The sequence below is a fragment of the Neofelis nebulosa genome, chromosome 11 (genome assembly GCF_028018385.1).
Source record: "Neofelis nebulosa isolate mNeoNeb1 chromosome 11, mNeoNeb1.pri, whole genome shotgun sequence".
Taxonomy (NCBI): Eukaryota; Metazoa; Chordata; class Mammalia; order Carnivora; family Felidae; genus Neofelis; species Neofelis nebulosa.
The window spans coordinates 86286134-86298857 of NC_080792.1; the positions used below are offsets into that span (position 1 = coordinate 86286134).

The 12724-nt window shown below is 42.8% G+C and overlaps 1 protein-coding gene across 1 annotated transcript in view; it reads left to right on the top strand.

Moving 5' to 3' along the window:
- Positions 1–11889, top strand: part of BRAP (BRCA1 associated protein) — a 29814-nt gene extending 17925 nt beyond the window's left edge. The window contains exons 7-12 of the mRNA XM_058691682.1: positions 72–147; positions 601–739; positions 1117–1226; positions 3886–3975; positions 7253–7356; positions 9492–11889. Coding sequence (XP_058547665.1) covers positions 72–147; positions 601–739; positions 1117–1226; positions 3886–3975; positions 7253–7356; positions 9492–9855 — 883 coding nt within the window. The 3' untranslated portion in view covers positions 9856–11889. The remainder of the gene's footprint in view (positions 1–71; positions 148–600; positions 740–1116; positions 1227–3885; positions 3976–7252; positions 7357–9491) is intronic.
- The last annotated feature ends 835 nt before the right edge of the window (positions 11890–12724 follow it).

The window sequence follows — 12724 nt, forward strand, 5'->3', positions numbered from 1 at the left end:
TTTGACTTTTGGTTCTGTAACAACTCTCTTTTGTATTTGATCTGTGCTGTTACTTTCGGTGTCCTGCACAGGTGTCCTGTGTGCCGATACTGCCAGACTCCAGAGCCAGTAGAAGAGAATAAGTGTTTTGAGTGTGGCGTTCAGGAAGTAAGTGATGGCTGGTGGGAAAGAATAATGAACACAGCTTTAATGCTCTGGGGATTTCTTTTGCCCTGTGTGCCTTAAATTCTTTTAAATTCTTTTTCAGACTGATGCTTTTGTTTTCTTTTGTCTAAGGTCATACAAGATATATGAATACGTTATTTTACACTCTGAAGCAAAAATCTCTGTGCTTTTATTTTTTGTTTGTTGAAAAAGACTAGACTTTTACTGATAAATTATGAATATTTGTCTTGCCATTTCCCTAGAGTTCCTTAAAAAACCAGAGGGAGAAAATGACCCATAAAAGCACCCTTGCTTTTTGCATTTCAAACACATACTTATTCAAAACTCCTGTAGAAACAATTCACCTTCATTCTGTGTCAGGGCCTTTCCCACTCTGAGTGAGCCAGGTCATGTGTTTTTGTACAACTAATTAAGATGTCGTCTTCTCCTTGGCAGAACCTTTGGATTTGTTTAATATGTGGCCACATAGGATGTGGACGATATGTAAGTCGACATGCTTATAAGCACTTTGAGGAAACCCAGCACACATATGCCATGCAGCTTACCAACCATCGAGTCTGGGACTATGCTGGAGGTGAAGGCCATTCTTGTTTTCTAATTTGGATTCATTCTGCATGAACGTGTCTCCCTTAGAACCTCTCCTCTTCCTCTTCTCTCACAGCTTGAAATCTTCCTGACTGCTGTGGCAAACTTGAATTCTCAGGGTGCCCCATAGCACACTATTTCCTGCAAATGGCCTGAATTACACATTATAAAGAGAGTTAATACTTCTATACTTGCCCTCTGACTCTTTCTTAAATTCAAGTGAGTTAGCCCACTTGTACAGAAATATTGCAAGGCATTTAATTTAGACCTGTAAAAACAAAAATTCTGGCCAAGTTGAAAGTATATGCAGATCCTTTTCATTCTAAAGAAACAAGCCTTGATTGACTGATTCATTCTTTTCTTTAGATAATTATGTCCATCGATTGGTTGCAAGTAAAACAGATGGAAAAATAGTACAATATGAATGTGAGGGTGATACTTGCCAGGAAGAGAAAATAGATGCCTTACAGTTAGAGGTAAGATACTTTGTTAGTAATTACTAAGTACCTTTTTGTACTGCTTTTTACTATCCTACCTTAAAAAGTGGCTTGGGCTTTTACTCTTGCCATTTATTTCTGTATGTCAACTTTTTTTTAAAGTTCTATCATTGCTGTGGAGGATTATTAAAATACTTTTATTCTATCTAATTTTCTTCTTTGGAAGTCTACGCTTCACTGTGTCTTACTATTTTGTTTTTTAAAAAATTTTTTTTTTCAACGTTTTTTATTTATTTTTGGGACAGAGAGAGACAGAGCATGAACGGGGGAGGGGCAGAGAGAGAGGGAGACACAGAATCGGAAACAGGCTCCAGGCTCCGAGCCATCAGCCCAGAGCCCGACGCGGGGCTCGAACCCACGGACCGCGAGATCGTGACCTGGCTGAAGTCGGACGCTTAACCGACTGCGCCACCCGGGCGCCCCTGTGTCTTACTATTTTGAATGGGATGTTTCTCATTGTCTCAAGCTCAATGTTAAGGTGGTTCTCTAGCTGCAATAAAACTGAAAGTTAAGAATCTTCCTGTTGGCATCACAGTAGCAGTTGGAAACTGAGCAGGTCAGAATGAGGAAACCCCAGTAGCACCCTTCCATGCCCAGGAAGCTTTTTTACATGTCTTGGACATTTTATGAAGTAAACGCTTACATACTCAAAGTATGTATTTTATGAATTTAATGTTTACATATGTATGTCTAAAGCCATTTGGGAGTATTCATATATAGTTGAAGAAACAACAAAATTAGCACAGTCTGATTTTTCACTGTAGTAGTAAATCCCACCTACTATAAAATTAGTATATTGTAAACGTTACGATAATGAAGGAAAAGTTTAAAATGAGTCTTGTTTTGTATTAATTTCAATCTGATTGTTTTAAAAACAAATAGCTTAGGGGTGCCTGGGTGGTTCAGTTGGTCAAGAGTCTCACGGTCTGTGAGTTCAAGCCCCGCGTCGGGCTCTGTGCTGACAGCCTGGAGCCTGCTTCAGATTCTGTGTCTCCCCCTTTCTCTGCTACTCCCTTGCTTGCGCTGTGTCTCTCCCTCTCTCTCAAAAATAAATAAACGTTAAAATAAAATTTAAAAACAAATAGCTTAGCCTTGGGAGGAAATGGATATTTGAAAGCTTGGTCATCTCCGGACTTTTATGGTCTAATAGATTGAGTAGAATGGCTTAAGATAAGGCTGATGTTTTTACCATTAATTGTATTGATATGAAAAAGTTTAAACCTTTTACATTAAGTTTTTAGAAGTAACCCTTCCACCTTAACTCTAGGTATATTCATTCAACAAATGTTTATTGAGGGCTGCTGTCTGTCGGCCATTCTTCTTGGTACTGGGAATGCAGCATTGAACAGACTCCCTGCCCTCGTGGAGTGTACGTTCTAGGGGCACACACACATTCTCCCATCTGTCCTTTCTCCCTCTTGTACCTTCCTTCTCTTCTCTAGCTTACAAGCACATTCAGATCTCCTTTTAGTCTTTTAGAATGGTTTTTCTGAAATGCAGATGTCATGTTGCTACTCCACGGCCCACATTTCTCAATATGATGCCCCCGGGCCTTCTATAGGCCCCATCTGCCCATACCTTGCACCCTAGCCTCATTGGTGTTACTCCTTCATCTTGAAGAGATCCTAAATGTCCACAGCTCACATCTGGGTCCAGTAGTTCTCTGGAATCAGATCTCTGTCTTTACCTGTCTCCTCCACCTCTCTGTTGAGAGCCCTCCCATATCTCTCCTTCTCTCAGACGTCCTCCCAGACTCTACTGTCATAAGCCATCTATCCTTTCTCAATAGTTACACATTCATTCACGTTGTTCATTCATTCATGCAGTCAGGTAGCAAACATTTCCTGACATCCAGCATGTGCCAGGCACTGAGGCTACAGAAATAAAGTTAGAACCCTCACTTTCGAAGAGTTCATATTCTAGTCAGGGAGATCTGGTGATTAAGTGCTAGCATCCTAAGTGCTGTTAATGACAGGCACTATGCCAAGGGAGCTGAGAGGGGTGCTTAACCCCAGGCTGGGAGGGACAGGGACAGCTTCCTAGAGGGTGGTGAGCTGATTTAATACTTTGGTTTAAAAACCTTGGGGTTCTTCTTAAAATTAGTTTGATGGGACACCTGGGTGGCTCAGTCGGTAGGGTGTGTGACTTTGGCTTAGGTCATTATCTCACAGTCTGCGGGTTCAGGCCCCATGTGGGGCTCTGTGCTGACAGCTCGGAGCCGGGAGCCTGCTTTGGATTCTGTCTCGCTCGCTCTCTGTCTCTCCCCAGCTTGTTCTCTCTCTCTCTCTCTCTCTCTCTCTCTCTCTCTCTCAATAATAAATAAATAAACTTAAAAAATTATTTTAAAAAATTAGCTTGAACAGAAACTTATTTGCTAATGTACATTTCTCTGCTTTCTTGTCCAGACTAGATTGTAAGCCCCAGGTCAGGAGTGTAATTGACATCTCTGTATTCCCATGGTTTGTTGAGCAGAGAATAACCAAGATGTAATACGTGTTCTGATGATTGTATTTACTCTTCTGTAGGGCATTAAAAGTCAGGTTTTGGTTTTTTTAATAAAAATAACTAAAAGTCAGGTTTTAACTGAAATTCAGAAACTACAGTGATTTATGTGTTGGTGTCTGTTCTCTGTTTTTAGTATTCGTATTTACTAACAAGCCAGTTGGAATCTCAACGAATCTACTGGGAAAACAAGATAGTTCGGATAGAGAAGGACACAGCAGAGGAAGTAAGTTTCTGTCTGGACTGCTGCTGACGTGCCACACGGCAGGGCTATCTGATGTTGGGATGGGAGAAGGCAGAATACAAGAAAAAAGGAATGCTGGAAACATTCTTAGGCTGATACAGAGATAGAGAATTGTCTTGCCTCTAAAAAGAAACCTTTGTCATATGTCAGTTATATCTCAATAAAGCCTGGGTGGGGGGGCAGCGGCGGAGAGAAGAAAGAAAACAAGAATTTGGAATCAGTCGGCTCACCCCGGTAATCTAACTTTAGATCAGGATTCCAGAGAGAAGTGGTTAAAAACATGAATCATCATCATTATATTACAGACATAGCCCCTGAAGGCAGTGTCAGGCAACGAGAAACTCTAGACCACAAAGAGAATGAAATTAGTCAAAATGAGGAAAAGGAAGAGGCAAAAATATGCTGTTGCAAATGCTGTCAGCTGAGCATTATTTAAGAAAGGGAGGGAAGCCAACATACACTCTCACCTAGGGTTACCAAATCGAAAAGAATGTATTAAAACTGTATGCCGAGCTCTGTATTATACTAAATATAAGGAAGAAACAAAATACCTGCTATGTACCCTGAAAAAAGAAAACTTGGATTTAAAGACTTGAGTATTTTGGTATTTTTGATTGGGAGGAGATTTGTTTGTTAATTCAATCAGGTTTTCTACGCCTTGTGCAATTCCATTAAAAAAATAGAAGTATGTACATGAGGACTTGTAATTTGAGTCAGCCAGTTGGTTTGTCAGCTTGGGAACAGCTGCTTTGAGGAGCTGCGTGTGGGCTTCTGTGGCACCAAGATGGTGCTGAGCCCTTCAAAATTGAAGAGAAGAAAATCAGGCTGAGGTGTTGGAGCTTCAGTGGTTCCCGTGATGCCTTGTTTGTCTAGGACACAGGTTTTCAAATTTAGCGAAATCCTTGAAAGAAGATGCCACACACTCCTCCACCAGGTAGAAGAGGAAAGTGGTGTGTTCTTGGTGGAAACCCAGATGGAGGGCCCAGAACTTCACCTGCTTGGTTTTCCCATCGTCTCCAGCAGGTACAAGGGACCCTGACGGTTCCAAAGAAAGCATTTTGAAAACCAGTGAGCTCCTGAGGGTTCACATAGAATGGGAGTTCCAAGAACCTTTCTCAGGTTCTAGGGACAGTGTTCATAATTCACTGATCCTCTTAGTAGTAATACAGGCTTTTCCATTTTTTTTAATAATTGGGGTGCCCGGGTGGCTCAGTCAGCTGAGCGTCCGACTCTTAATTTCAGCTCAGGTCATGATCCCAGGGTCGTGGGATCGACCTCAGTATGTTGGGCTCTGCACTGAGCGCGGAACCTCCTTAAGAGTCTCTCCCCCTCTGCCTCCTTCCCCCACGTAGGCGCACGTGCTTGTGCATGCGTACTTTCTCTCTCTGAAATAAGATAACAACAATGAAACAAATAAATCCTTAAATGATTATTTTCGTCATTCTGTGAGTCCCTGGCATAACTAGATCCTCAGAAAGGGACTGCAGAGCCAGGCTCAGGTCCTGGAATTAAGCAGGCAGGGCCAGGCTCACCCGTATGTCAGGCCCGTTGGCCCCAGTTTCTGCGTATGCCTACAGATGAGGAGAAATCAAGGTTCTCAAATTAAGGCTTAACACCAGCTTTAAAATCTTTAGTTCAGGGGCGCCTGGGTGGCTCAGTCCGTTGAACGTCCGACTTCGGCTCAGGTCACGATCTCGCGGTTGGTGGGTTCAAGCCCCACGTCGGGCTCTGTGCTGACAGCTTGGAGCCTGGAGCCTGCCTCGGATTGTGTGTCCCCCTCCCTCTCTGCCCCTCCTCCGCTCGTACTCTGTCTCTCAAAAATTAATAAAAACATCAAAAAACAAAAGAGATCTTCAGTTCAAAGTTGTTGATGTAGTTTTTATCAGAACCTTCCAAGTGGTGGAGGTGCCTTTCCAGAGGCACTCAGGGTCACTTGCTGTACCGGTTCTGAATGGGGCTTAGAGCACACATGGGAAGGACATGCCTCCGACAGCACTCAGGAGGCCGAGCTCTGGTTACTGCCACTTGGTGTCAAGTCCTAAGTCCCTAGGAGGAACACTCAAAACACAGCCTCAGTACTAGGCGTTTCCACAGGGGGGGTACCTAAAGTGCTTCGTGCAGACCCTTGAGAGCTAAGCTTAGGGTTCTCTCTGCCTTTTAAGACCCTTTAGGATTAACCGCATTCCCTAACGAATGCCTAAAGCTCATTTTTCCTTTGCCGTACAGCTATGGCCTGCAATGTAGTGCAGAGAGGTTTAGAACTTGGGTCCAGTCCCAGACCCACCACGCTCTAGCTGGGTAACTTTGGGCATATTGCCTCACCTTTCCGTAAGCCTGTTGATAAAGTTGGCACACTGAAGTCTCTGGCTTCTTATCAGATATAAAGGAGATACTGCTTACAAAACATCTGGCTGGTGCTTGGGCCATAGGATTTAAATTCTCAGTCCCTTTCACCTCCTGCCCTTTCAGCTATTACTGCCTCACGATCCACCCAGCCTCACTACTTCCCATCCAGTCTTCTCCCTGTGTCCTCGGACTGGTAGAGGTGAGGCATTTCTCAGTTGGGTAGATCGTCACACCTGACTGAATCTAATGTCTGCTTAGCTAGACTTCAACAGACTCTTGGTTTCTGACACGTAATACGCCAGAATCTTAAAATTCTCTTCAGTTTATAAGACAATGTAACATGAATTCGTTCTCTCTATATTGCATTTATAAATTAACTCAAAACAAGAACTGCTTATGTTCCATGTGGCTTCATGGTACATGAGAAAATTTAATAATGAGGTTTTTTTTTTTGGGGGGTGGGGGGTAGGGACCCAAACAGTTAAAACCCATTATTACAATTTTCTTGGATTAGATTAGTTTGTTAGATTATTTGGTTAGTAATTGTTGGAATGTGATCTCAGGAGGAAAAACACGTGGTGAGTTAAGGAGAGGCTCTGGTCTGGCCTCTGACAGACTGTCTCCTGTCTTACTGCCTGAAGCTCACTCTTTACTTCTGAGCAGTTTCGCTTGCCGTTTAGCTGTGATCTGTTGTTCATCCTCGTATAGGGAAACAGTAAGGGGTAAAAAAAGGGTTTCTCCAAATGTTTATTTCTGTTACAGAAGTTCTTTCAAATGATTGTCTCACCTGTTCTTAGTTTGGTTTATCAAAGTTACGGACAGGTCATTGCAAAAACGCTTGTGAAGTTAGCCCCAGAGACCCCACAAAACTATGCCTCTTTGAAGTGAAACTGATCTCCGTTTGCTCTTCCAGATTAACAACATGAAGACCAAATTTAAAGAAACAATTGAGAAATGTGACAATCTGGAGCACAGACTAAATGATCTCCTAAAAGAAAAGCAGTCCGTGGAAAGAAAGTAGGTGTAATTGGTCTCTTCTTTAACTTAGCTATTTCATTTTTACAGGTAATCTCCTCCATTCCTATGAACACGCTTTCCTTTTCAAGGGTGCCTATCACTAGGTTTTCAGGGGTCTCCCTATTTATGGAGCAAACTTATTGTGACTTCCTGTTGATTAAAAACGACAGCATTTCATGCCAGATGGGTGCTGTGTGGAATGCAGAGCTCTCTGCTGATGTCTGTGCTCGCTGTATGTGCAGATATCTTCCGCTGTTGCCTGTAGAGGGCAATTCCCTTGTGCTCAGAGCTGCAGCTTCTCGGAGCCATGGTGGCTGAGAACTGGCAGGAGAGAGAATATGTCTGAGCCGGACATGGTGTGTATTCTGGCCTTAGGCAGGAATTAAAGGCCAGAGTTGTTGAATATGGAGGAAAAAATTCAAGAACGGCATGGCAAGAACATACTCTACTACTGTGATATGGGGAGATAGTTGCTGCTCATGGAAATTACCTTTCTAGTTTAAGTATATTGGATGAAAAATAAGGAGGAGAATTTTTAAGAGCTTTTTTTTTTTTTTTTTTGAAGACACCTTCATTCTGGAATAAATTCAGGTTTACAGAGGTTGCTAAGATAGTGCAAAGAGTTTCCATGTACCCTTCACCTGTTTTCCCCACTGTCAAAAGTTATTTTAATAGTTTTTCTTTGTATTGTGGTAAAATCTATATAACAAAATTTGTCCTATTCACTCTAAGTGTATAATTCAGTGGCACTAAGTGGCATTCACAGCATCCTGCTACTGTCACCATCATCTGTTTCAAAATGTTTTCATCACCCACAAGACTCTCCACCAAAGGTTTTTTTTCTTTTAAATATTTTCTTGTTTTTATTTCTTTCCCCACACTCTTAAATATCTTATTTTTTAAGGAATCTCTACACCCAACGTGGGGCTTGAACTCACAGCCCTGAGATTAAGAGTCTCATGCTCTACTGACAACCAGCCAGGTGCCCCAAAGGTTTTTTTCTTTTTTTAAACTGTTCTAAAAGCAACACTACAGGATTAATAGAAATTAAAATATTCTATACTTTCAGCTCCCTAACAAATTCAACTGTATTAAAGAATTAAAATTGGAAGTTTTCTTCCAGGCTGTAGATTTTGCTATCTAAAGATTACCACTATTCATTGATGGTACCAGTGAATATTTACTCTTCCAGATCTTTTGTTGTACCCATATGAATGTCTCACATACCTTTTTTTCTAGAAAAATAGAATAATATTAGGTATTCTGTTTGGTAAAATATTCCGTTTCTGAGATTTTTCTTTTTCATACTGACACTTGTAACGGCTGCATGGTATTGCATTGTATGGAGGTTCCCTAATAATTTTAACCGGTCCCCGATTGATAGACATTTAAAGTTGTCTCAAGCCTTAGACTAATACAAACTATGGTGCAATGAGCATTTTTCTCCATGTTTCTTTCAGTGCAGTCTTGAATATATTTTATTGGATGAGTTCCTAGAATAGGTATGTCAGAGGGCATGTGAAATTGTGGTTTTTAGCGTTACTGCCACGCTGACTTCCGAAGAGTTTGTACCAGTTCGCACTCCAGTGCCAACGCGGGGAAGTTCCTCTTTTCCCACGGTTGAGCTCTTTGGCATTCCGATACATAAAAATGGTATATCCAGTGATGCTTCAATTTGTAATTCCTGCCTTGTGAGTAAGATTGAGCATCAAGAATAAGGCACTCCCTATTCTTGAAAACTCTTCTCCAGTAAATGCAGTGAGGTCAGAGCACTTGACTCTCCAAGAATGTCACTTTTCCTCATAACTTCTTTATCGTAGCTGTTCTCTGTAAGCCATCTATTTAACCACAGAAGTTTTACCATGAACCATAGAATCATTTACACTATTGAAAAATTTCTGAGACTTAGAAAAACTGTTACGCCGCTGACTAGAGCGGAATCCTTGCTTCGTGCAGCAGTCGCAGTGGCAGCACAGTGGAGACTGTGGTGGCAGTCTCCCTCTGCCACAGGAGGGAGGAGTCCAGTCCCTAAATGGATTCTGAGATCACAGCGCCTCTGTTCAATCCCAGAGCAGAAAGCGGACTGTGTCGGCAAATGAAAAAACATGCTTTTGTCTTCCTTTGTTTTGCAAAAGGTGCACTCAGCTAAACACAAAAGTGGCCAAACTCACCACAGAGCTCAGAGAGGAGCAGGAAATGAACAAGTGTTTGCGTGCCAACCAAGTCCTCCTGCAGAACAAACTGAAGGAGGAGGAGAGGGTGTTGAAGGAAACCTGCGACCAGAAGGATCTGCAGATCACCGAGATCCAGGAGCAGTTGCGTGACGTCATGTTCTACCTGGAGACACAGCAGAAGATCAACCACCTGCCTGCTGAGACCCGGCAGGAAATCCAGGAGGGACAGATCAACATCGCCATGGCCTCAGCCTCCAGCGCCCCCTCTTCGGGGGGCAGCGGGAAGCTGCCCTCCAGGAAAGGCCGCAGCAAGAGGGGCAAGTGACCTTCTGAGAAACAGACGTCCCTGAGACTGGTTTCCCTGGCGCAGTGAGGGTGTGCTGGGGCTTCAGCTAAATGTGAGGGCGGACCTTAAATAAGTACAAGTGAGGACCGAGCCGCAGTTGTTTGGATCTTTCATTTGCTGGCGTGTGGTGCGATGAACGTAGGGGGTTGCTGACTAGGAGCGCCGATGGAGATGGGCCGTGTTTTAGAAGGTGGCTGCTGTTTTCAACCGTAGTAGTTCACTAACCTCAGACATTCTAATGACCATTTTGCCTTCCTACTTGATAGAAGCCCCAGCTCTGCTGTGCATTTTTCCGTTGTATTTATTGAGTCCGTGTATTTGACGTTCAGGTCTGGGGTCGGTTTAAGATGTCGAATGTTTTTTTTGTAACCTCAAAGGTAACGTTACCTGAGGTCTAGCAGCTGCTTTAAAGAGAGGTTTGCACTGGCCACTGAGGATTTATGAAAACTCCCCGGTGTTAGTCTGACGTCCTTGTCATCCCCTCTCTGCGTCTGGGAAGAAGAATTGGTTGAATGTCATATGAAAAGAGGCTGGGCCTGTAAACCTTTAGTCACTAGCCTGTCACAGCAGCCTTCTTTTGCTCTAGGACTAGCCAGGAAAAACAAACAACCCTGGGGCAGGCTGAGCAGACTCAGTGTAGGGAAAATGGTGGTGCTTCCACTTTGTTTATTTTCGATGACTCCAGGCCACATTATGAACCTCAAGTAAAGAGGAGGCTGAATGGTTGCTCTAAGACTCCGATCTCAGAGTGGATTTCCTAGCATCTAGCAAGAATCAGCAAGCGGATTTATCATCCATGTGAAAATGGGCAGCGAGGCCTCTGACTAGCTGATTGTGTATTTTGCTAGGATCAGTGTTTTCTGAATGTTTACAAAAGATTGGGCTGCATGCTCAGGTTGCGGCTAGAGGGAGCTTGGGCAGATTTTCAGTTATGCTTTCAAGATACAACCAAAGGCTGTTTCTAAATCCGAAAATTAGAATTTTAACAGGGCCCCTTTAAAACAGTCGTGCAGTGCTCGTTGTGAGCCAACAGAGGGGCTGTGTACTTTCTCTAGAAACCTTAACGTCAAGTAATTCATAATACGCAGTAATTAAGCCAAGTTAAAGGAAGACCCGTGTTGGAATTCAGCTTCCAGAAGGGGTAGCTGGACGCTGAAATGATGGGTTTTGTTTTCTGCTTTAGAATTAGCCAGAGTTTTCCAATGGTCACATTTTAGAATTGTTTTTAGCCTATGGTTAGGCCTCATCCCCTTTGGCGTAAATGTCCTTCGTGTTCCTTGTTAGCACACAAACTGTTTTGCTAATCACCATCTATTTTTGTGGGATGCGCTGGAGCATTTCCCAGAAACCCTCACCTGTAACTTTGCGAAATGAATGTACTCAGACATTCTCAAATTCTACTTAGGGCAGACCAACTCTGGAAGTGCCCCTTGGACTTACATATACAGACACCTTAAAGCAAGAGTGGGAATGTAAAGCGTAACCTAATTCTCTTTCCTATAGAGATTCTATTTTATTTAAAATCTATTTTTACACTAGTTAGAATCCTGCTTTTTTGGCCAAGTACTTGTCTTGCATGTCTGACCTTGCAGAAGCTGGGGTGGATCGTAGCATACTAATTACGAGAATTAGAAGTAGTTTACAAAGCTTGCTCGTTCCTCATTTTCCCATGATCACCTCCACCAAGCAGCCCCACCACCAGCTGGGGGAACAGAGGTTTTCAGTACAGGTGGGATAAGTGCCCTGAAAGGCTGTGCCCAGAGGAATGAGCAAATAGGCAAATGTTTCCAAACTACTTGAAGGTTTAAAAATGTTTTCCAGAAAAAAAAGCATCTTATCAAGATACATAAAGAAAGTGTTTTTGAAAAAGGTCAAAGAGTCACGTTTGATTTTGACAAAATTACATAAGATAGAAACTGTTAGTATTTTCTTCACGATGGAAATGAACCACTTAATATATCCGTACTACCTTGAACAATGAAATTGCATTAAAATAACTGAACTTTGAAATGATTCTGCCCCGTGTGAAATTTGTGTCTCACTGGTTGACATTTGCTTGGGAGCTTGTATCTAAATAACCTAAGAAGGTGTCAATGACCTGAATCTTAAAACAGCACGAAAACCATCCCCTCAACAATATAGTGAGCAGCTAGATTATTCATCTTCCTACCCCCCCTTTGCTCCAGCCTCCCAAACTAATAAAAAGTAGCTGAACCAAATATAGAATGAAGAAAATTACCTGAATTTAAAGGGTCGAGATAGGATGAGACCCGGCACACAACTCTTACAAATGCAAAGCAATCAACGTGTAGGTAGGCCTGAGACTTTTTACCAGGCCTTCTAGCAAGCCGAGGTGGTTTCATTTTTTGAAACTGTCCCAGATGTGACTTGTTAGGATACGCTGGGCAAGACAAGGCCCTGAAGCAACTACCCACTCCACGCTTGCACGGGGAGGTCGGTTGTCCTAAGCAAAAGGGCTGAGAAATGAATTGAAACAGCCAGCCAGTTGAATGTAGAGGACTTGGCAAATCACGAATGAACAACCTTCTGTCATCACTTGGAAACCCCTCTCCTGGTACAGTCGGGATACACAAGTTACAAACGTCATCCTTGATTTGGCTGCTGTGCGTTCTGCCACGTAGCTTGGGCTGGTGGCAAGCTTGGGCTCCCGCAATGAAGTCAATGGGCTTATCTAAAAAAGGAAAGCCACTCTCCCATTTGAGGAACGCGATTTCATTTTCTCCAGGATAAAGCTGAATTAACTGCCGCGGTGAATTCTGCTGCGTTAATTTCTTTCTTGGCAGCAGAAGGGAAATTTTTCAGGAGTCTCTCAAGACCCAGCTCCTGC